The 24,707-nt window shown below is 37.0% G+C and overlaps 1 protein-coding gene across 9 annotated transcripts in view; it reads right to left on the bottom strand.

Annotated features, from left to right (window-relative positions):
* The window catches only part of FCHO2 (FCH and mu domain containing endocytic adaptor 2), a 98,699-nt gene that overhangs the window by 4,829 nt on the left and 69,163 nt on the right, over positions 1 to 24,707 (bottom strand). For 3 of the 9 annotated variants that reach the window (XM_074812748.1, XM_074812753.1, XM_074812752.1), the window contains 13 exons: positions 23,577 to 23,752; positions 23,016 to 23,030; positions 22,586 to 22,610; positions 21,834 to 21,876; positions 21,067 to 21,161; positions 16,894 to 17,400; positions 15,170 to 15,273; positions 13,065 to 13,194; positions 8,385 to 8,496; positions 7,615 to 7,770; positions 5,370 to 5,502; positions 2,467 to 2,666; positions 246 to 310 (listed from right to left, as the gene is read on the bottom strand). In XM_074812748.1, the coding sequence (XP_074668849.1) occupies positions 246 to 310; positions 2,467 to 2,666; positions 5,370 to 5,502; positions 7,615 to 7,770; positions 8,385 to 8,496; positions 13,065 to 13,194; positions 15,170 to 15,273; positions 16,894 to 17,400; positions 21,067 to 21,161; positions 21,834 to 21,876; positions 22,586 to 22,610; positions 23,016 to 23,030; positions 23,577 to 23,752 (1,761 nt within the window). Of the gene's footprint in view, positions 1 to 245; positions 311 to 2,466; positions 2,667 to 5,369; positions 5,503 to 7,614; positions 7,771 to 8,384; positions 8,497 to 11,904; positions 12,146 to 12,179; positions 12,313 to 13,064; positions 13,195 to 15,169; positions 15,274 to 16,893; positions 17,401 to 21,066; positions 21,162 to 21,833; positions 21,877 to 22,585; positions 22,611 to 23,015; positions 23,031 to 23,564; positions 23,753 to 24,707 lie in introns of those variants that run through there. The other 6 variants (XM_074812757.1, XM_074812751.1, XM_074812750.1 and 3 more) reach the window with 6 other exon arrangements.

Here is a 24,707-nt window from a genome sequence, read left to right on the forward strand (position 1 = left end):
TTTTAGAGCTACTAACTGCTTTCAGGGCTCTATTTTTGCTTTCACAGCTAATTAATAAATTTATATTTTGACATCTCACTGTAATGGAATCTCTCAGGAGGAAATTAATTGAGAAGGAGGTGAACTGGTAAACAGGATACAGCATGAGAAGAGATGTAAACAGGAATGAGGGTGTAGAGGCTAAAATAATTGCCTTTTTACTGTTACAGTTTTTCTGTACAAGAAAACAAAAGAGGTCAACTTGCCTCCATTCTCAGACTTCTCTGAAATGCTAGATATTTTCCAATATGCTTTCATCTGGTCTGCATTCCTGTAAGAGAATGGTAGATTAGTTACAAGCATCAGTTTTAGCACATTATTTCCCTAGATTTACACTACTATGTTACAGACATCTTTAAATGGAAGTTTATAAAAATACTTGATCACTTTAAGGTAAGTTTCTGGAAAACTATACAAAACAAACAGGAAAAGAGAAGGATGTGTCTGCATTGCCCCAGAGCAGCAGAACTCAGAAGTACACACCACCTTTTCATACAGTTAACACTGTCCTATGCCTGGCTATGGCTCCACAACTGAAAGCCCTCTGTAGTCTCAAAAGAGCAAGGACAGGCCAACGCCCTGGAAGCAGTTTGAAAGCTATGTCTTTGTGCTTCGTGATGATGGTATGAGGGGAAGCAGTGTTGATTGTTCTCCCCTATGTGAGACTCCTGGCTGGGTGAATTTTATTCCATTTCCATTCTAGTAAAACTAGTTGGCGTAAGTGACACAGGGTTTAAGCTAACTTCTGACATCGTAAAGGGGCAGAAAGGGGCACCAAACACCAGAGTCTCTAAGCTGACAGGGCATTTTAATTCTTGGAGCACTTTGCAGCAGTTCCATCAAAGGAAAATCAACAATTTAAACCTCAGAGCAGCATGAAGTGCTGATGGGTTTGAATGGGTTTCGGCATGGTGTATCAGGAGTGAAATGCTCACACAGGTAGCACAGATGGTAGCGGTTACTTGCAGGAGGTCAACTTATAAAACATTTATTTTTTAAAGAAACAGCTGCCCCCGCTGCCATCCACTAGACCACACAGGTAGCACAACTAGAGCTTTCTGGGACATGACTGTATTTTTTTTTTTTGGTCAGCGTTACAGGCTCAAATGGCCTTGGGTAGTTGCCTAGGTGAAAGAGAATCTGGGTTCAAGTCCCTTAATCTGATGAATCTGTAATGAAACTGTCACTATGATTTGAGTCTTCCTAGATAACACTAGGTGTTCTGGGTGGGTGTTTCTACTCTCACTCAGGCTGCATTACAGAGGGGTTTGTGGAAGAAGCCTGGGCAGGGACACTGGATTCACCAGACAGTCTAGTCATGTTGTTCGGGCAGGATAATGAACTTGTTCTTGCTCAGAATAAGGTGATTTGGTTAAAAGTATTGCTCCCTTGAAATACCAAGTCAAGAAAGATTCAGTCTTGCTAGGATTTTTTCCACTTAAAATGATGCTGTATTACTACTTTGTCCAATTAACACGTTTAAATGTATTGCCTCCAGAAACATCAGAACTTATCTCATAAATGCATCAAGTTTATTTTTCTTCTGAACCTTGCTTTCTAAGGTAAACTGATCTGTAAGTAACAAGGTTAACAAAGCCAAACTTCCTTCAACTTGGTATTCTTTTCCCTCTTCATGTTAAAAAGACCCTCTTGGAAATAAACAGTCCAGGAATTACATTACAGCTGGGCAAGTACCTGCATGCTGCCAAACCACATGCACAGTGGTTGAATTCTGCTCACCTTTTGCTCCAGGGATGTACTACTCTGCCCAGTCTCACTACTCTCTGCTTGTTTTCACAAACTTGTAGAAGCATAATTAACTGAGATCTGTGTCTCACTTTCAATGTTACTGTAAATGCAGGTTTAGAAGGTGGTGGCAGGTAGCTGCTAGTCAGATAATAATCTGCATGACACTTGAATTGAGAGACAATGCTACCTGGCTTATGAAGAGCTCGCTCCTCAGTTACTGAGGTTTGTTTTAAAACCATTTCAATTAGAAGCTAATACTTAAGCTAGAACAATCAAGGAATCTTTTCCAAGAACTGCATTTCTTCTACTCTATATATTCCATATATATGGATATATTTATACACACACACAGTATTTTTTAGCCATTAAGATATTCTGGGTTCAAATTACTGTATTAAAAATGTCTATCAGTCTATTGGCCAAAAGAAAGCAAACATTGGAAATTTCATAAAGGCTTGTATTATTACACAGTTGGAATAGGTGCATATTGTCTCATTTTAGTTTATGTGAATTGGCTACACATTATCTGTTTTGGACCAGAAAATGTAGTAAACATCCGATACTACTCATTTTATCAAGACCAAAACCATTAATTGTTTCTTTCAGTGAAAATTTTCAGGCTATGACACTAATGAATACACTGAAGTAAATCTGAAATAATAAAAGTATTCATATTACCATTTTGCAGGTGGAAGTGATTGCATGTTTGTTACTCCTCCATCTACTGGTACCACAACCTGGACATTAGATAGCATACTAGGCACATTCATAGACTCTGGATTGTACTTATAATCCACTCTCACATCAGTAGTGCTAGCATTACATTTCCAGTAAGTTGCAAGATTCAAGGGAGTGGACTGGATGCCATTTGAAGATACCTGTATAAGAATAAACCATTGAAATCAGCTTAATTAAAATACTTCCTTTTTGAGCAGAATTAGGGAATGATGGTAACGAATATAACTCTTAAATCCTGACAAAATATGAAGAGAACAATTGACCTCTGAGTCCTTAATCACAGAATTCTTAAGACTGCTGCAGCCTAAAGTAATTCCCGTTCTTTTAATTTTAAATTAAAATAATTAAAGAAAAGGTTTAAACTCCCTCTGGCTCATGAGGCTCCTTCCTATTCTGGCTTTTATAAGTCAAAATAGTTTTGTTTTAGTCTTGTGTTCTGCCTCACACACAAAGCATGCTTGCAGCAAAATGACTTCATCCTTAGCAGTTATGTGCCATACTAGTTCAGCTGCCCAAGCAGCCAGCAGCAGAGGGTAATACTTGTCATTATGGGACAGGCAGTCAGCAAAACAGTTCTCACCCATTCAAAACATTACTTTCCTGCTGCAGGAGGGCTGAATGCTGCTTCTGTAGCTGAGACTGTGCTACTGCCCTGCTGTGTTTCTACCACCTTCCTAGTCTACTTGAGGAACCTCTATGTCCTGGTGCTCCCTCTTGCCTTTCTTTGGCAGCCCAGAACCTTTTCTATCTGCCAGGGCTTTTGCCTGCCAATGCCACATTTTTCCCTGACAGTAAAGATCTTAAATAGATACCATTCTTCCACAGTACTCATTTCTGCAATCCACAGAAGTGTTTTCTTCCATCTTTCTCAGGAATTCTGTGTGCCTAACACGCTTTTTATAGATTCAGTATGCCAAGATTTTAAAATATATTGGGAGTATGTGGAATCTACAATGGTATCAATAGCTGGACTGACAGGTTGTTTTGTTTTTTGATGTAGACAATTGTCTCAGATGTTCAACCATTTCAGTGCAGGCCTAGCAAATGCCTGTTTTCTCTCTGAGGTGAGTCTGTCTGTCTTGAATTTTCATGAAGATTTTTTTATTGACAGGCAGAACACCTTCTCACAGATTCAGAATAGTTGAGGTTGGAAGGGATCTCTGGAGGTAATCTGGTCCAACTCCCCTGCTCAAGCAGGGCCACCTTGGGCCAGCTGCCCAGGACCATGTCCATATGGCTTTTGGATATCTCCAAGGATGGAGACCCCACTACCTCTCTGGGCAAGCTGTTCCACCACTGCTTGGTCCCCCTCATAGGAAAAAAGTGTTTCCTGATGTTCAGGGGGAACCTCCTGTGTTTCAGTTTGTGCCCATTGCCTCTGGTCCTGTCACTGGGCACCACTGAGAAGAGCCTGGCTCTGTCCTCTTTACACCCTCCCTTCAGGTATTTGTATGCATTGTTAAGATCCCACCCTGAGCCTTCCCTTCTCCAGGCTGAACAGTCTCAGCTCTCCCAGCCTTTCCTCACAGGAGAGATGCTCCAGACCCTTCATCATCTTTGTGGCCCTTTACTGAACTCTCTTCAGTATGTCCATGTCTCTCTTGCAATGGACAACCCAGTACTCCAGGTGTGACCTCACCAGGGCTGCATATAGGGGAAAGATCACCTCCCTTGACCTACTAGCAATACTTTGCCTAATGCAGCCCAGGAGAACATTTGTGGCCTTTGCAGCAAGGGCACATTGTTGGCTCATGTTTGATGTGTCCCCCAGGTCCTTTTCTGCCAAGCTGATTTACAGCTGGGTGGCTCTCGGAGTATATTGGTGCATGAGGTTGTTTCTCCCCAGGTGCACTTCTTTTTGAACTTCATGAGGTTCCTGTCAACCTGTTCCTCCAGCCAGTTGAGGTTCAGTATACCCAGAGGGTCCTCCCAGTTCAATGTCATCAGCAAACTTGCTGAGGGTACACTCTGCTCCACCATTCAGATTATTAATGAACTGTTTACAGGACTTTAAACAGGACTGTAAACTCAGTATTGACCCCTGGGGTATACTGCTAGTTAAGGGCCTTCAACTAGACTTCATGCCACTGACCATTACCCTCTGGGCCTGCCCGTTCAGCCAGTTTTCAGTCCATTTCTGTGTCTGCTCATCCAGCCTGTACTTCACCAGCTTCTCTATGAGGATGCTATGGGAGACAGTGTCGAAAGCTTTCCTGAAGTCTAAGACAATATCCACTGCTCTCCCCTCATCCACCAGGGCAGTTATTTCATCACAGAAGTTTATTAAGTTGGCCAAGCATGACTTTCTCTTGGTATATCCATGCTAACTATTCCTGATGACCTTCTTGTCCTTCATGTGCCTGTAAATGGTTTCCAGGATGAGATGTTCCATCATAGTGTGATATATAGGTTCATATATAGTTCCATATAGTTCTCATATATTACAATTTGTCAGCTACAGCATCAAAACTTACGCAATTACAAAATCAAAGACAGTACAAATTCAAACAAACCCCCAAGCCCCTAAATACACGGAAAATTTGACTCTGCTAACAAATACCTAAAGAAGCAGTGTTTGAAGCTTGCACACATGAATTGGAGTGACGTGTGAGCAAGCTGAAACAGGTCATGAATCCAAGGGAATGAGATGAAGCATAGCAGGAATGCACTAAGTCTGGGCACAGCCTATGCATTGTAAACAGTGGCATACCCAGAATTGGTCTAGATGAGGGATGACAGTTCATCTGCACGCTAGCAGGCAAAGCACAATTCTTCCAATTTCTGTGTAGATATAAAATCTGCCAGAGTTCCTTAACAAATTCCAAAGGGAAAAAAGGGTTTACCTGATACTTTAAAACATCCACATTGTAATAGGATGCAGATGGATTCTGCTCTGATAATTTCTTGAGGTAGACAGTTATAGCTTGCATGTTCATCCAAAAATCCTTAGTACTGGAGTCACTTTGTGACTGATCACTACAAAGAAAGGTAGGAGTCAGAAGACAACACCGATTTTTATTATTTTGGATGGTTAAAAAAATTAAGATTAGATCTTTCCCCTTCTTCACTATTTCAAGCAAGAATTTGTTCTAGTGCTTTATAACACATAATTGTACCTTCCTAAATATTAAGACAAATTAACTACTCGTTGTATCTGGTAAAAATTCTCCTTAGAGGTTGTGGAGCAGTGAGATTCCTCCACTGATGATCTGCATCACAAGATTGAGTTAATGCTGAATTTGCATTTTACATTTAATAAAACACAATTTTAATACCATTAGGTGCTGCAAAGATGTATGGGAGGTGGGGATGAAAGTGGTAGTTGAAAAGGAACGTTATCCAATTTGGAATAAATCCTAAAATCATAATTAGTTTGGCTTATGACATAGTTTCACGTGCTGTATGGGTTACCACACTTTCATATATTTGTAGAGAGTGTAAGCTTTCAAAATTTTTTCAATTAAAAGTGATTTTCAAATTATTATAAACAACTGTTTCTCAGATACTTACAGTTGCATTCAATCATAGAATTTATTATATCACTTCTATATGTAGGTAAGAGCACACATGACTGCAGAAGCAAAATCATGTTTGGGAGCTACTGGAGCGTGGTGTTCTGCAGATCAAGAATATCTTCAGCTCTGGTTGCATCAGGTTTACTTTGAATAAGGATAAAGCTTTTAAGAAAACTAATTCAAACACAAAATTCAAATCACTTAAGAATCAAAGACCTCCTCTGAATGTCTGTGGATACAGTGAGGAACTGCATCCATCCCTAAGGAGGAGTAAATATGTAAAGTAAATATGACCACAGTATGAATACAGTAAATATGACCACAATGGGTTGAATATCCTAGAACAGTGACTTACATACCAGCAGTTTGTCCAATTTACTTAAAATTTGGTTCTCAATACACTGCTGTGATTCAGGAAATTTCCATTTTCCATGAAATACGTAGATAAACACTTATCACTACAGAGGCCTTCCACAATTTAAATAAATAAAAGCAGTAGTAAAATCTTTGTGCTGTTCCACAACCAAGTGCAATTCAAATCAGAAATTCTGACATCACCACAAATATCACCCTCATTAAAAACTTTAATCGCTATAAATACTAAGCAAATGTAGTTTATGATGCAAAGTCAATTACTATATGAGTATAACTTCATAAATGTCCATTACATGCATCCTTTCTAATTAAAGGTGAAGTGTTACAGCACTCAGACCAGAATAGACATTTTCACTTTTTTGCAAAATACACTTTTTCAGTATAATTCACTGTCAGATACAGCTCTGCTAGCATTTCAGTTATAAACTATCATGTCAAAAAGCTTAATTTTGTATGAATCATTCATTATATTAAGTATGAATGATCAAAATGAAATTAAATATAACAGAATGGATGCATATGGTTTGATTCTTTATTTCTGTAATTTTAAAAATGTAACATCTAAAAGCATTTAACTAATTTTCAAATAATCTCTCTAGTAAATGAAATAGAAACTGCTCAGCTGAAACAGATCTCTGCTAAATAATTACAGCTTTTATAATTTTCTTTAAAAGATATCCAAGTGCTGTGATTTCAACAATTATCCCATTCAATCAGCAGCCTTTTTTCTTAAGAATTCTCCCAAGCATGCTGCTACACACTTGAGAGACACAGTTATGTAACGAATCAGATCTACTGAAGAAATGATACAACCTAAGAATACACTAGTAAGCGACAAATTAGATTAGGTGTAGCCCCTACTACTTGTTTTTCATTTAAGGTTACTGTTTCATTGTTTAATCTTACCGGTGTTACTACCGTATAAAGAAATAATTTATAAAATGCATATAAAAGCACAACTACATTTACAAACTATTTTTTACGGCTCCTGTTACACTCAGCACAAGTTTCAAGTCCATTAATCACTGAGATTTTTAATGGTGACAGGGGAGAGAACCCAGCTGAGCAAGGTTAATTCAGGAAATTAAATTATGTATAAGCAAGTCAACAAGACTGTAGAGAATTCTGATTTACATATACAACAACTCACATTTTACAAATCATGTAGGTTACTATTATATTAAAAAAAACCCAAAACCTGTATACAAGTTGTGCATTTGGAAGAATCTGCTCTAGTTTGCTTGTGTTTTTCACCCTGAAGCACAGCACAGCTGGAGATGGGTTGCTGGTGAAGACTTTAATAATCCCACTCGGGAATGACACTGTCATATCACCAGTAATCTTCACGATACATCTAGAAGAGAATGAAAACATCAGTTTCATTGCAACTCATGAACTACCTAGTTTTAATATTAATTTTAAAGCAACCACTGGACTTTCACAGTCTGATGAACTAAATTAAAAGCAGAAAATCAATTTCAAATGAGGGTAATGTGACAACGTACTGTCACTTTCAACCTGGAAGTCAGATGAAATAATTAAAGAAAAAAAGCTTAGCTGGTTAAGCATACAGTAGGCTTGGTGGATATTTTCCAGGCTTTGAAAACATGGCACAACTATGCTTAGGCAAGGCCTAAATAGCATAGTAAGGGATGTGAGAGAAGGAATGAGGTGCTTTTAGCTGCCCAAATTTACATGTAGCACCTATCTGACTATGATAAAGCCCCTTCTCATTTTCAGTGTTCTCACAGAAAACATTTTTGTAAAGCAGGGATATATGAACTTGTAGCAAGATGGAGGCCAATACAGAGCAATAAGCCACTGTTGTCACTTACACTATGGAAAAAAACCCTCTTTGAATCCCCCTTCTAATGTATATACATTTTCCCCAAAAATATTAAAAGCAAACCTAGTGTGTTTTCTTATTGTAACTTATTACATTCAAAACAATTCACTATTTAAACTAACTTTGTGGGGTCTGCTCCTTTAAAGTAGGCGTTAACAGATTCAGTAAGGGCTACTGCAACAGGCAAGGTGTCCTGGTTTCCAAGGCTGACAGGGCTGGGACCACGTGAAACACCTAGAATACATACAGCGTATAGGTTTAATTTTCGAAAAGCTTAGCAATAGATTTCAGAATGGTTGACTACATCTGTCATTTTCACAAAAGGTTACTACCGTCAAGGTCATAGTAGTGTCTGAAGTATTACTTGAAAAGTATGTAGAAAAATGTAAACAAAGTACAGTACAATCGTACCATCAAAACACTGCTTAGCAGCCTAAGAAAACAGGACTATCAGTATGACATTATGTAAATGGACAGACACAAAGAAATACATCCGAGATGGAGGAATACTGCATTAAAATGGCTAGTGATGAAAGTCAACAGATCCAAAGGAAATTAGACATTGACTAGAATACTTAAAAAAAAATCCCTACTGTATGCTTATTTTATGGAAAAAGCATGATAAAATGGTCATGGAAATGCAAAGAATTCACTTACAGTATGCATGAACTTAAATGCAAATACATTAATATTACCCCACATAAGTGAACTGCTGAACATTCTTTTAGCTATTTCAGCCAACAAAGATTACAGTTCCCATGCAGATATTGTTGGAGAAGCCTTCATATATGCCTGTGCCAACACAACACAGTTCTAATGCATAGCTATAAAAATCAACTCAGACCTCATGCTAAGGCTTTTTGAAATGTGGGTGTACAATTGACAAAACTGGTTGTCATGGGATTTCACTTTTCACCAATTTTCTATGTGTGTACTGAATGTAAAAGACAATACTGGAAGTTCCATCCTTTTATTAGTTCAGCAGTATAGTGGAGAGCATCTTACTAATTTTTTGTACCACTGCTTAAATGGCCTGTATCACATACTATTACCTATCACAAAGGAGGCACAATCTTTCTCTTTTCATGAGCAAAATGAGAAATTTTTCTTTCATACTATAAAGTAGAAACAAAATGCTGCCGTATAATATTGCTCATGGCAAACTAATCTTATTTACAACAGCCTTCTGAGCTCTTTCAGAAGCAAAAAGGAAGTTGGGAACTTGTTCTTCTCAGAAGGTCTGAGATATTAGACCCTAGTTTCAGAGATAAGTGAAAGAAGCAGAAACAACCAGAGATTAAAAGACAGGAGTTGATCTACTTCTGCTACCTCATACCTCACTCTCCATCATGATTTCTTGCATAAGGTAGTAAAATGTTCAGAATACTTCTCAGCACCATCAAAAAAAAAAATCTTAGTGCAACATTTAGGCCTCCTTAGATCCAAAGTGAACACTTGTGACTAGAGTATCAAAACCAAAAATTCTTAGATGAATGAAATATTATGATGCTGGCTACAAAATTTATTTTTGCAATATGAACAGTAGGTTTTATTTATTCTTTCAGACAATACATAGGACATGTTTCCAAAGTTTCCTTTCTCTCCCTGAAAAATACCAATAAAAGCTGTGATTTTCAATACTCTCAGGAATCCAGAAATCATGATTTCAAGAAGCAAATGTGCAATAAAATAATGAGTTAACAACAGCCAGAAGTTCTGTTTGGTGAAATACTGAAATCCAGAAGTATTGTCCACTAAAGCCCAAATACTCACTCAGTGGATGTGGCACTACGGTTGCCAGGGTGTGTTACTGTCTTTTCCCCCAATTTAGTAAGGAACAACAAACAATTGCAGAGCAGATAGGAGGTGATTACCCCACATTAATTATGCCAGCTTGTTTACAGATGTATAAATTATTTTAAAATATTCTACTTATAATGGCCTTGTGTATGTTTTTATATTGATATTTGAAAATCATGCAGAGTAATGCAAATATATAAATGATATTCCTATCAGTAAAAGACAAATACTGATTTCTTGACTGAAGAGTGAGATTTATTAGGAATAATAACACTATTTTTGCTTTTTTGGGGAAATACCAAGGCAAATATGTATGTGTACATACATTTCTCTAAGATGTCTCTGAGGGACTACAAATGAGATAGCTTCTTTCTTACCTGCTTTGCCCCCACAGTTCATCATGTTTTATTCATAAAAATCTATGCGTTCTCCTAAAAATCAGTAAATTGAAACAAACGTAACTGCTTAACCTAACTTTGTAAGTCATTGTTTTGTTGTCTTGCTGCTGAAAATACAATGCAGTGCAGTGATATTCAGCTTCAGTGTCTTCCATACCTGCTGTGAGCTCTCAGAGGGATGGGATGTCAAAGAGCTGCACCAATGTGGCCTCGCTGCATCTCAGGCTGCAGCCCAGCTCAAGGCTCCAGCTCTAGCACCTTTGACAGTGACAGCAAAGCTGGCTTTGATGCCCCATCACCTGTCTCAGCCCTAACCACCATTAACAGCCCCTGAGCTGTGCTGACACAAGAGCTAGTGACACAACCATCCAAACAGTTGCATTGACACACTCAAGGAGGTTGCCAAACTGCATTATTGATCATAAAAAGGGCAAATAAGTAAACCTGATCAAATTGGTTTAGGTCAGTTTAGGAACAAAGATACAGACAATTCTAATATTAGCTAAATGGCTGTCATGAAAATAAAATTTATTTTAAAAAAAGATTACCTTTATTATGTGTATTTTCAAAGATTTCTATTATATGTAAATATAGAAACATTTCTACCTGCTTGCCTTATGAGAAAAAGGATTGTCAAAGTAAAAATGTATTCACATTACTTGAAAGAAAGTAGTAGTGACAAACTGAAGAAGCAAGACCAAGTTTCAGATTGCTTGGCGGGGGGGCGGGGCAGGGATAGACAAAAGATTATATTATATAAAACCAGTTATATCAAGTTTTGGTGATTTCAACAACATATAACTTGTTAAGTAGTTGCACTTTCAAGCTACTTGTATCTGCCAGATACCAGAAATAGCTGGAGAAACTTGTTTCAAAATAAATACAATTTCATTAGGTGTAGTGTATTAGGATGATTAGTTAACATGTAAATCTGCTTTAAGCACCACACCTGGTGGTGTCTCAAAAAGCTTTTCAATTGTAGGAAGATTTCCAATCAAAAGATAATCCTCTGTTACATTAAAATGAAACAAAACATTGCAAAAACCCAAAATATTTCAAGCAAAAATAGATGTTAAAAAATGTAATATAAATAAAAATACTTTGCAAATTAAAACAAGGCTAAAGCATAAAAGAAACATTAATTATGCATGCCTCCAAGTTCACTTGGGAAAAGATCATTAGAATAAACTCCCTGTTATTTGTAACAAATGGGGTAAGGGAAACACTGGATTATGCAAAAGTCAAAAGAATACAGACAGTAGTGCAGAGTATATCCTCATGCCCCGAAGTCATTCAGCTGTCTGCACTGTCCTTCCCAGCTCTCCAGGACTATTTAATTCATACAGTCGGTGCAGATGGAACTGGCCTTGTTTATTTTTGCTAGGCCAGGTTAAGAACCATGTCAAACCTTGGTGTCAGCACACACCTCCTTACCTCCTCCCTCACCTCATGATTTCACTCTGTCACTGTCTCCAACAACACACACTCAGAGCTGGAGATATTGATGCTGCTGCCACCAACTTTTGGTTCCTTGGCACCAGTGTTGAGGCCTGAGGATGTGAGCCTGGATGGACTTTGGCAACCAAAATATCAGTTACCTTTCTGTGATGCTTCTCAGCATTTGGGAAACTGGAGGACACTGAACTGTAGCAGCTAAGGCTGGGCAGCCCTTAGTAGCTTTGGTCCTGCACAAGGTGGAAACAGCTGCAGTGCTTTCAGTGCAGAACTCCCACTAGAAGCTTTGCAGATGCTGTTCTGAGCTGCTGAGCCTGGGCAAGGAATCCTTGGCATCAGTAACATTCACAGATAACTGACTGTTAACTCAAAAATCGGATATATCTTGGGGCTAAAGCTGTAATGTTCAAAAATGAAATACTTCAATTCTGCTACAGAAACAAGTTAAAATGTCTAAGAAAAGCACACACACCCCCTCACCCCCAAGTCTCCTTTTCCTTTGCTATAGCCAAATATCAAGACTGAAGGATTTTCGTTTAAAAACATCAGAAAACCTTCTGAAATTAGTGGCAACACATGAAGACTGATTTGCTTTTCATCTTTATCTTTTTTGTTTGGTTGCTTGTTTTGCTTTTACTAAACACTTCTGCTTAGCTTCTATACTTCACTAACTTGGAAAAAAAAGATGCATTAGTTTCATTTTTCTGGAAATGCAATTACAGGATAACAAAATAAAAAGAACATAGAAGAGCTCAATTCTGTGAGCATTTATATTAATTCAAATTTATCAGTATTCAAAATATCGCTGCACCTATACAATAATATCTTCAGAACAAACACATGATAACACGTTGTGCTTGATGAATGGATATACAAGCATACCAAATAAAAATTCACGGAGTATTACTTTTGAAAAATATTTCCCTAAAGAACATGCCATAACTGGATCTATGGCCTAATCTAATTGAATCTACTGTCTCTCAGTGTCATTTAGAAGCAGGTATCACAAACACAAAGGATACCTGAAGCACCTAGATTGGACTCACATATGGAACAACTAAGTCCAGTGAATGGTTTTCCTAACAAGTGGAACCTAGTGGCATAATTATGGTATTTCTAAAGTAAGTTGAAATGGTTAATTTAACTTACCAACTGTAGGTGTGTTTGCCGCACTGAGGGAAGCAGAAGAGGATATTGAGGAAATGCTCTCTGCACGTGCCAAGGGAGCTGCAGGAGGCGGACTTGAGTTAGAGGTCAACGGAGGACTGAATGGCCTAGGCTGAACAAAAGAAATTACAAGAGTATTACACAGTGGTTTTAAAGAGATGAAAAAATGACTGTAAATAGAAGAGTTCTTCATTTCATGTCCCAATCAATTTCATAGTGTTTCTCGACATAGTTCCTTTAATGCCTTATCTACCCTAGTTTTTAGTATAAAACAGAGAACCTCTATTTTCCATTGGAATCAATTCCATTATTTCATAGTTTATCATTATTAATTTTTTGCCTGGGTAGTTAAGTCTAATATATTTAATTATGTAGCAGTCTGTCAATAATTGTGCTATCACAAAGTAGCAGAACATAAGCCTACAGCCCTGTGTATGTATGCAGCAAATGTGGATTTACAGAGATAAGGAAGAGCTACTAACATAACTGAGAGCCCAGCAGAGGGCAACTAAAATAGTTGGGACTGGAGTACATGAGCAGTCTTTTACTAGCTAAAAGGGGGTACAAAGAAGGCGGTGTCAGGCTCTTCTCAGATGCAAGAGCTACAGCAAAGGAAATTTCAGCTGAACCTAGGGATAAAATTCCTTCTTGTAACCCTGTGATTAAACCCTGGGACAGGTTGCCCAAAGAGACAGTAAGATATCTCTCTCTGGAGATTTTCAAAACTCAGCATGTTCCTGAGCAACCTGATGCAATTTTGAAGTTGGCCCTTCTTTGAGCAGGAAGTTGGCCTAGAGATCTTCAAAAGTCCCTTCCATCCTAAATCTCTGGATGGTTTTATGATTCACTTAACTGTTAAGGTATTAAACTAATGATCATTTTGGGATTAAACTATCTAAAAGGTACTAGAAACCAAGAAGCATCGATTTTGGCTGGGTAACTGGTTGGTTTTTTTATTTATTTAGGTTCTATCACACTTTTTGCTGGGTATGTGGCTTTTATACAGAATACAGGAGTTGTAAAAGGAGTTGATATATAATGAAGCTGAGTGACAATCTTCCACTTGTATCCAGATAATAGCCAGGTTCTAAAACAACAGTATAAAATGAATGTAGTTTTGTGCAGAATCATACTTTATAGCAGAACAGCACCAGCTAAATTCTTCTCTTTATTTATAATGACATGAAGAATAGATTCCTTGGTCTAAGAGCAATTACTACAATTTTATATTGGAATGAGAAAAGAACCTCAAAATGAACCCTATTCTGACCTTTCAGAACTACAAAATAGTTCAAAAATGTTTCAGTTTTGTCAAAGCATAAGACCAGAATTTTGTCCGTAACAAGAATATGGTGAAAATATCTTTCTACTTTGAAAGACAGTAAGAGTATCTTACCATGGTAACATTTTTCCAAGTCAGTAAGTCAAATGAAACCCAAAGACTCCTAATATTCACAGAGGAGATTAAGCGTGGGTTGGTCGGATACGCTGGCTGTGTATTTGCATTCTTTACCACATTCCTTACCGGCAGGTAGACCTGCACTGCAGGCAGTGAGCAGAGATGCAGGCAGCGTGCAACCTCTCACTATGCTGATGGGCAGCTGCTGCAATCTGCCACCTCCCTTCTTCACCAACCAGCACCAACGGCAGGGAGAAGTCACAGCAGGGCTACTTGTGCCAACATGACTGATAAAGATCTACTTAATACCATTCATTCCCCAAAGCTTTGGTGATTTCCCTAAATCAATGGATCTTTGTTAATAACTTCACTAGTATTTCACATTTTAAAAACTTCAGTCTCATATACATGGTATCCTTTTGTTATCAAATTACTGGTTTGTTCAATTAAAAACATTCAGCTGATGCAAAAAATATGTTTTGGACCTCTGTAGTTCTGTTAAGAATTATTTTGTTATAGTAATATAGTTATCATGAACAACTTCCATGTCTATCTGACAGTGGTGAAAATCTGTGTATGTGATTCCTTGAACATTGGCTGGAAAGCAACTCCACTGTAACAGTGTAAATGAATGGTACATCTGAAATCAAGTTAACAAGAGAGAATAAAAAAACCAAGCAATACGTACTATTTCATTAATCCCACTAAGTTTCCCAGTAGACAGCTTTGGTCTTGAAGCAGGCCTTGGAGGGGGTACAATGGTGCCTACAGAAAGAGGAGTTGTGGGCCTTGCTGAAAGAAAGCAAATTTAAGAAAATTAGTATTAGATCACACTGAACATAAATATGTACTCACTTTAATAGAATAACTGGAAGTTATGTTTCTATTAGAAGTTCCTATTTTACAAGCTCCATTTGGTAAGATTTGACACTAACCATAAATGTTTTTAAAACAGGGCCATGTGATACCCTGAAAAGTGACTCTAAAAATGGCATCATGGGCTTTCTCATTGCTCTCAAATGATTTTATACCAACTGTTCTTGGAGGTTTGTATGTAAAAAGATGGTTTTACCCGAGTTTCCTTTGGTGTAGAGTCTATAGATTCAGAATATAGGTCAGTCTTTCATGTCTCACCATACCCTTTCCAAAGGGAAAATTCAGTGGAAATTCATATTTGGTCCCGGCTAACAACGGCGTAAGTCTGTTCACACCGAATTTTGCCTACTGAAATCGTGTTGACTTCAATAAGTATATACCAGTGTAACAGATAAATTACTCTGTTGATTGTAAGAACACACTAACTCCTTATTATCTCTTAGCCGAGTTATCAGAAGTAAGAAGCAGTTAAAAAAAAGTACTGCCCCCATGTCCTTCTAAACCTAACAGAAACAACTAACAGAAGGTGGCAGCAGTACAAAGATGCCACTTTTACAAAGTCACTTTTCTGAATAGAATGAATAGAACTGTATTTCAAAATAGATGTTAGATGCCATCCAATGAGTACACCAGATCTAAAATTAACTTCAAAATAGACTGAAATCCTAATATACAACTATGTTGTTGCAGCATGTCCTATTACCTCCTTCAAATTATTTTGGATGGGTTTTTTTAATTAAATCAGTTAATGTTACTTAAAATGCGACTTTCAAGTATGGACTTTTCTCAGGCATTCAGCATAATTCTGCTGTTGTTTAAATACATCACTGACTTAGGAAGAAAGAAATTAGGCTAATACTGACCATATCCTTTAAGAGTTGCAAACTCAAACAACCCCAGATAAATTAACTTCTAAAATATCAGTCATTCCTTTAAAATTCTTATTATGCTCCAAGATGACAGTGCATGCTAAACACTGAGTAGTCTGCTGCAGTACCACAGGTATTCAGTGAATCACGGCACATTTGCCCAAATGCACTTTTCCTTTGCCCTCTTAATATGTTGTGTTACCGTGATATCATCCATGCTTCAAAATACTGGGTGTTAAAAAGGAACAGGTATAAATCCAATTTATTTAACTTTATTTAATCTGAAAATATCTACACAAAGCCATTTAGGAATGGAATTGTTTTTGCAAATTCAATCACTTAATCTTTGAGATCTCACTGCTGTCTGACATCCCACAAAAATACACTCCTATTTCTAGAAAAGCAAAGCTCTGCATAGTTAAGAGAAAAGCAATGCCTTTAATTGAATAAGTTTAATTTCTCTTCTTATTTCAAGCTGCATATTTACTTCATTGTCCTAACTTTCAAGGAAGTTGTTGCTAACAAGCAGTTTAGTACATTCTAAGTAAGAAGATGAGTTAATTTTAACATCAGGTGAGCAATAATAACAAAAAGAAAATGAGTCCATAGCTTGCTTTTTGGAGTCAGTTATTAGCAAAGAGCAGTACACCATGCATGCTTGCCATACCCTTATCTGTATGAGCACAAGAAGACACTAAACTATAGTCCAGTAGTGCTGAAGATGATGCAGGAGAAATTTCAGCAGCAGTGCCAGTTTCTTCAATGAATAATTGTTCATGGCATATAGTGTTATTGAAAAGGTCACTTTGATCCTCAGAAGCACAGCTGTTGGAAGAATTCCCAAGCAAAGCAGAAGAGGCAAGGCAGGCATTTTCAGTTTTAAAATGCAATCTTTGGGGCTCCTTCTTGTCTGCGCTTGTGTGTCTAATTGTAAGAAGTTCATCAGCAAAGGAAATCCACTGACTCTGAGACTGTGAAATACCGGATGGAGTACTGGTACTCCCTGATGGTGCTGCTGTAACACCAGATTTGCACAAAGTGCTAATGGTAAAGTCTGGTGAGGATGGGCTTGTAGACCCAGAATCTGTCTGGTGTCCAAGCAAAGACTGAGATACTCTACACCCAGGCAAATCAGTAGATGAAGAGGAGCTCCTATTGTGCTCTTTTAGTGTAGCTGAAGGAAAAGGGAAGAATTGAAACTAGGACCAGCACTGAAAAGATAAAAATGTCAATATTCAAAAAAGTATTCAATATGCACTGCATGAGGTATTCAGTATCCACAGCCAGCATGAAAAATTACTGTTCTACTAGGCTAAAAATCCCACCACTGACAAATAATAAAAAAAAAAAACATCCACATATCACATGTATTTTGTTCATACTGCCAGCCATGTCACTTTCCATTTTTTAAGTAAGCCAAAAAGGAATTTATTGTGTTTCTCTCCACTTAAGGCCCTGCTTCTCATGATTTTCCTTATTCCTCTAACTTCCTCCCTGTCATGATTTAACTTCCTCTCATCTTTGTCTTTTCCTTCTTGTGTACTACTCCATTTTTGTTTCCCCTCCATAGTTTTCTGCTTTTCATTTATTTCAAAGTTATTTAATCAAACCTATCTTATCCTGTTCCTTCCAAACATTTTTATCCTCTTACCCTTAACATTTGTAATGGGAAAGCCCAACATAAATGGCTGTCTGATGAATGAATGAAGGCAATGCAGTCATGAGATCCTGTTTCATATTCTTCTGTCCGTATCTCGTGAGTAACTGTATGTATGAGGCAACATCCACTGCAGTTTATTTCCTATCTCATCCTATAGTCCAGGCTGCTGGAAAACAGGAGTTTTCCACAAGTAATCCCTGTACTTGGCTGTTGCCTGTTGCAACAGATGACAACAGAAGCAGAATATGCGAAGTTAGTTAATTCTCAACATCTTGCAGATTGACAAAGGTAGGAGGAACACCAGACTGACATACAGAATCGAAAAAGAGCGCAACATGTTTAAAAATTCAGATCAAAAGTATAGGTGTCCTCTCTACAGTGGTCCTTTTGCCATGAACAAGTACAATCTCTAAGCACACATAAATGGAGTTTTAACATGGCTCTCCCTTTCCAATATATATTTTAAATATCATTCAAAGGCTTTAAAACACTACTATAAATCCTGTTCAAAAAGCAATGTGGAACTGTTCAAAACTATTTAAAAAATACATATGGATGAAAATAAGGAAGATAAATAAAAAGAAGCATTTTTACAATATCATTAGCTGGCTAAAAAATGTTTGTTGTGTTTGTTCAAGATAACCAAGTCAGCTTAAACTTCTAATAAAGCAGGATTATTCATGGATGACCAAAGTTTACTCCTGTGCTGCATAAACCACTGTCTGCTCAAATATCATGGTAGTTTAAGCGTTCAATGATTAACACTGACTTACGAAACAATATCCAAAGAAATGTTTTAACAGTAAAAAGAAAAAAGTAATCTGTGAAATATGCTGTATCATGATATGCAGATATGCTTATACAAAACAACTAATTTATGCAATTTAAGTTTTGGATCAAGATTTTCAAAAGCTTTAAGCATCAGCTTACCAATATTAATCTTCAAGTTGAAGACAAACCACTAATTTCAAGGAAAATACAATCAGATCAAAATTGTGTATTTTTAAAAGTCTTTAGAACTAAGCTGCAGTTTAGTGAGCATCAGAACTTGATTTAAACAGCAATATGACCTACACCAGTCCATTTTCCCCCCCCCAAATGTATTGTTCAATTTGTTAAACTTTAGAACACTCACTTTCTACTTAACTCCATGGATCATTTCACAGGTGTAGATACCTTAGTTAACTCATAGAACAACAACCCTTTAAATAATTATTTAGCAGGTAAAGTTTGCCAAGGCATAGATATTTTATATCTAAAATCACTTGTGCCCACAGGACACTATATTCCACCAATTTCAATGAAATGTAGGGCTCTGTGCATAAGCCTCTTTTGGGTATGAGGGCTTGGGTAGATGACTACCATCAGATATGACTACAGAGGATGTTACAGATCCCAATTACCTGCTACTACTCATCAGTCAGAGACTACTTTTTCCACAACTCTGCTGCCAGAAAAGGGACTGTATGAACATTTCTTAATTTGCTTTGACTTCCCATTCATGTGTAGCAATAAACAACCCAATACAGTAAAAACCACCAGCACAACAAATTAAGCATCCTCTGCTTTCCTCTACAGACTCCCAACACCAGACCAAAGCTAGTAAAACAGATTATTCTGAGAAAGCACCACTTCTTTTCAGCATATTCCAGTAATATATAATTCTAAAGAGTTACAAATTTGGATCCACTAGCCAATAATCTTGACTGGTTACCTTAGTGAGGAAGAGACAATCTAACGATTTCTGTAAGCTAGATTTGTTAAAAACTGTAACATCAAAGGAAAACAAATTTATAGTGAAAGAGTAAGTTCCACTTAAAACCCAAAGGGTTACATAACAATATTGGTTGTTGTTAAAAGGACATTACTAAGGCCAAGAAGAATTAACACTAGTTGCATGGAATTTCCCTATTGATGTATGCACTCTTCTTTACTATTCTTCAATCTGTAAGATCAAGCACAGAGGAAAACAACTAGAAAGCTGTGACTGTGAATGAAGAAGTGATGTCTATTATAATTTTTTGACTATGAATACCTAGCTAACAGAAACAGTGAACACTTCCTTTCTCAGGCATGTGGGACGAGAAGAGTCTCTACATTAAGACAGTAGGGGTTGGAAAATAGATATACAGTAGGTAGACTGAGAAGAACTATGGAAACAGCATATCTGCTACTGTTAGTAAATAGCAGATTGTGCTTTAAATCCCCTGAGATAATCCACATAAATAATAAAATATTTAAATTAATACTTTTAGTAAGCAGGTCTAACATAGCCATAATATTTGTTTTTGTTTTGGTCTCTTCTTCCTTTTTCTGAACTAGTTTCTCAACATCTGCTCTCAGCCTCTTCAACACACATACCCACTCATATGCTATTCTGTCCTGCCTCCCTCTCCTTCGCTGCTTTTTGAATGTAACAATCAATATCGACTGTTTTTGTGCTTTTTTTCTTTTTTTTTTTTTCAAAGACCAGGTTTCTGCAAAGCCTGCCAGTGTCCTGCCCACACTAATAGCCTCTAGAATCCTGCACCCCAAAATTCCCACACAACATCTGCCCTCTCCCTCCACATCCCATATTCCTCAGTCCACCCTTTTCCTCCCACTAGTCCTGCACTCAGAGAACTCTCTCTTCATTCTAGTCTCAGTCCTGCCATTTTTATCCAGCTCCCCTTCGATTATGCCTGCATATCTCCTAACATAGTCATGGTTTCCTACAGGAAACAACTTCCTTACAGCAAAGCTCCATGGTGTTTTGTACTACATAGCTCAACAGACTTTCCTGGAAAGAAGAAACCCACCCCTATTCAAAGTGGAAGCTCAGCTTGTCTCACGGTGCTGTGACAACCTCCATTTCATCTCCCAGCCCTACTAGCTGAAAAAATAGGATTATATTCTAGATGGTGATAATTTTTTTGGAAAGTGAGAGAAGGTGCTAAAAAAAGGCAGAAGCAAGATAGAATTTTCTGAAGGTTTCTAGTGTTTCCTCTTCCCCCTTGCTCCCTAGCTTGGAAGCCTGATATACTGCACCCTCATCTGTGTATTACTTACAAGGTAGTATGCTGTTTTACAAAATTCTTTCATTTCAATAGCCAAAGCACGTTCCCTTGCAATAACTAAAAAAGCAATTACAGAACATTCTGAACTATGTAGAGAAAAATTTTCTACTACCAAATATTTTACCTGAGGAGGATGAGGATGCCAAGGAAGCTGAAGAGGAAGATTCAAGAGAACTGCTGAAGAGCGGATCCCATGCCAGGAGGTCACTGTTCCCCTTTCTATATTAAGAGTTATAATTGAATATAAATGAAAGACGTATATACTCATAACAATCAATCTACAACTTCAGTAGTAGTTTGATAATAAAGTGATAAATAAAATTGATAAATTCTTCTTTATTGTTTAGTCTTTGCATCTAAATATAAAAGTACTTACAAATTGCAGGTCAAGGAACTGGTTTACACATAAGGAGACTATCTGAACTGACACCTTGGTGCAAGTTTGTGTGTGGATATATTTCATAACGTCAGTTAAATGACTGTCATTTTCGAGGAGACATACATCTTCAAAGCCATTTATTTCAGTATATACATATATTAGCAAGGTATACAGATCTGTCCAGATTTGGGACTTGTAATTTTAAATACTTTACCATGGAACACTACAGGATAGAAGCTAAACCTGTCTTATTTGAAACCTGATATTTTAATGAAAAACAATATTTTGGAATTATTTAATTATAAATATGAATTGAGACAAATCACAATGAAGCAAATGCATTAGAAGAGGAAAACAAATGAACAGAAATCTCCTTGTTACATATGATGCAATAGATGCCCAACTTAAAATAGCAGTCAGCTGATACTTTCAATGAGTTTCCGAGTATTAGATCAAAATAAGACAAAATTCCTGCAAAAATGCATTTGATAGAATTTTAAATTTGAACTTACTCATTAGTTGGAGCAGAAAGCTTTGATTTTGTTAATTCTTCACCTAAGCAAAAGACAGTATTATCACCAAAGCTGACACTCTAAAATAAAAATTTCAGCTTCATTATAAAAAGATAGTAAATATTAATGGTTGCAGTTCAAAACTAGTTATGAATTATTAAAATGGAAAAGAGAAAATGCATTACTTCTGATAACATAAATTCAGATACTCCTGAAATACCTTCTAATAGGAGAGGATTACACCGAGCAATGCATTTTGGGAGGAAGTGCTGTTCACTTGAAATTTCTTCCTTAAATTATACTGTTTACATCAATATTATTCTTCAGCAAATCTGGCTTGGTTTCCTACTGAAAAAAAACCCTACAGGATAGAGGCTAATGCTCTGTCCTCTATCTCCATGGCCATGTTTTATGTGTTTGCCTATAAAACAGAGTGTGCTTTGCTGGTTTGTGGGTCATACTAAACTTGAGCAGGTGGAAAGGTTTTAAGAATTTGCACAGGAGACTCTTCCATGGGGTCCCCCCCTTGGCTCTTGGATGTGTTCCTCATCACTTCCCCCCCAGAATAGGGAACAGCTGAGTATATGGAAAAAGAAGAGGTATCTAGAAATGACAAGAGAAATATTTTTTTCTATTTAAAATACAGATACTTACGAAGTTTATTTCTTCAACAACTGAAAAAAAAAAATCTATTTTCATGCTATGTTAATAAGGTAACATAAATAGACTAAAAGTTAAAGATTCACACTTACTGGATGAATTTCGAGTCATCTGTGCCTGAAACCGGAAAAAAAAAATTAAGAATATATTCTTTTACTAACTGTCAAATAAAATGCTTAATAGCCCCAAGCTTCTTATTTCCATTCAACTTTCTATGAGATGCTTTGCTTTCAATGCCAAGCAAAACATTCTGAGCTTTTAGAAGACCAGAACGTGATCCAGGACAGAGCAACCACACCCACCATACCAGTAAGAAAAGGCAGGAAAAAACACTGTAGAGCTGACAAAGGGAGCAGTATTACTAAATCCCTTTACAGGCTGGGGCAGTAAAATTAAACAGCTTATATATCACATGGTATATATGAAAAGAAACATTCCTGAGATTTTCCTAGTAACTCCTCTCACATACTGCACTTACTTGGTTTTAATCTAAGTGTGAAAGAAAAGCCATTCTGTACTTACAGGACTGTGTCTCTGCTTTCAAAATGTGGGGGGAAAAAAAAGAGAAGAATCGTAATTATTATTTTAATATGTTATGCACAATATTTTCCTTAAAATCAGAGCCGTTCTTATTCTGATCTGAATGTTGTACTAGCATATGTTAATACTGTTTATTTGTAATATCATCTCATGGCATAAAGGATCATTCTGTGGATTGGCAGAATATATCAGTAAAGCTGCACTGTAAATATTACATGTATCTACATTATATGATCTGTTTTAAAGCTTTCTTTATTACTGAATACTAATTAGTAAACTATGTTAAAAGCCATGCTCAGCTAACTCCACAATGTATTCGAATGTCTTGTGGTGGCAAGAGCAGAAAGACAAGTGCTGAGCACTTCCAAGACTCAAAAGAAAAGTACATTGGTACGCTGCAATACACTAATGCACAAGAAAAAAAGAATCACTGAACTTGAACACAGAATAAATCCTGAACAATAAAAATACATGTTTACACTACAGATTCTTTATCACTTTTCTCTTCTATGCTTTAAAATTACAAGGAACAAAATAACTTACAGATATTGCTGGAGAAAGAGTGATGTTCCCTATAGATACTTTTAATTCATCCAAGGAAGGCATGGTATATTGAGAGCTATTATTTGGCTGGACAGGTTTTATTTCTACATGGAACCTCCTGGGTTCATCATCTTCAGAGTCAGAATCACTGGATGAATAGAAATGGTTCTCTTTGGTATGTTTTTCTCTGTTAAGGTGGAAATACTTCAAAATTAATCTGCTTAATCCATTTCATAAATGTGCTCTACAAAATGCTCATATTAAGTGAATACTACAGACAAAAAATGCTGCCTAACCTCTTTGTGCATTTATACAGACACTTCAAATATATCCACTGTCCAAAATTCACAACTCAGAGTTTAAATTATTTTTCACATTCCATTAATCTTTGTAACGGTATTCTGTTCTGAAAGGCGCAATGTCATATAACTAAACAACTGCATATTTGAAGGCATCAGGATAAATTAAAGATTCTACAGTAGCAACAGTTCTGCATGTTAAATTTATGATTTGTAAGACTCAACTAGGGATTTTAACACATGTACGAAAAATGTAGAAATCATTTTAAACCAAGTGAAGGAAAGCCCTAGCCTTTTTAATTAGCAGTGGAATGACCACTGTACCTGTATCAAGCATTAACAGTACAGCAAGAAGCAGCAGCAGTCACCATTTGCAGAGTGGCACTGAAAATTTTGCAAGAAAGGATGCCAGTTACACAGAAGGCTGCACAGTAAACTGAACAACGTCAGCTGCTTAAAGCACTGTGGTCCTTGGCAAAAAAGGAATCACAATGACAACTCAGTCCTCAAAATAAGCAACATATACAGATTAATTTAGCCTTAGATCTTTATATGCACAGGAGATGCACTGAATAAAACTTCTGAAAGGCCTATGCTAAGTCTTAAAAGATGAAATTGTTTTGACAAGAAATAATTTGAAAATTTTTATCTTCTTAAACACCTAGGGGAAGCATACATTTTCTATACCTCACTTCTGTTATTTTCACTTGGAAATATGCCAGGCATTTGAATCAAATCTCTTCAAACTATGCCCTGACAAAGATTAAATCCTGAACCTTAAAGACATTCCACATCCATTTCAACTGAAAATCCCTGAGTTGTGGTGAGGAAA

Source organism: Strix aluco, chromosome Z (assembly GCF_031877795.1).
Source record: "Strix aluco isolate bStrAlu1 chromosome Z, bStrAlu1.hap1, whole genome shotgun sequence".
Lineage (NCBI taxonomy): Eukaryota > Metazoa > Chordata > Aves > Strigiformes > Strigidae > Strix > Strix aluco.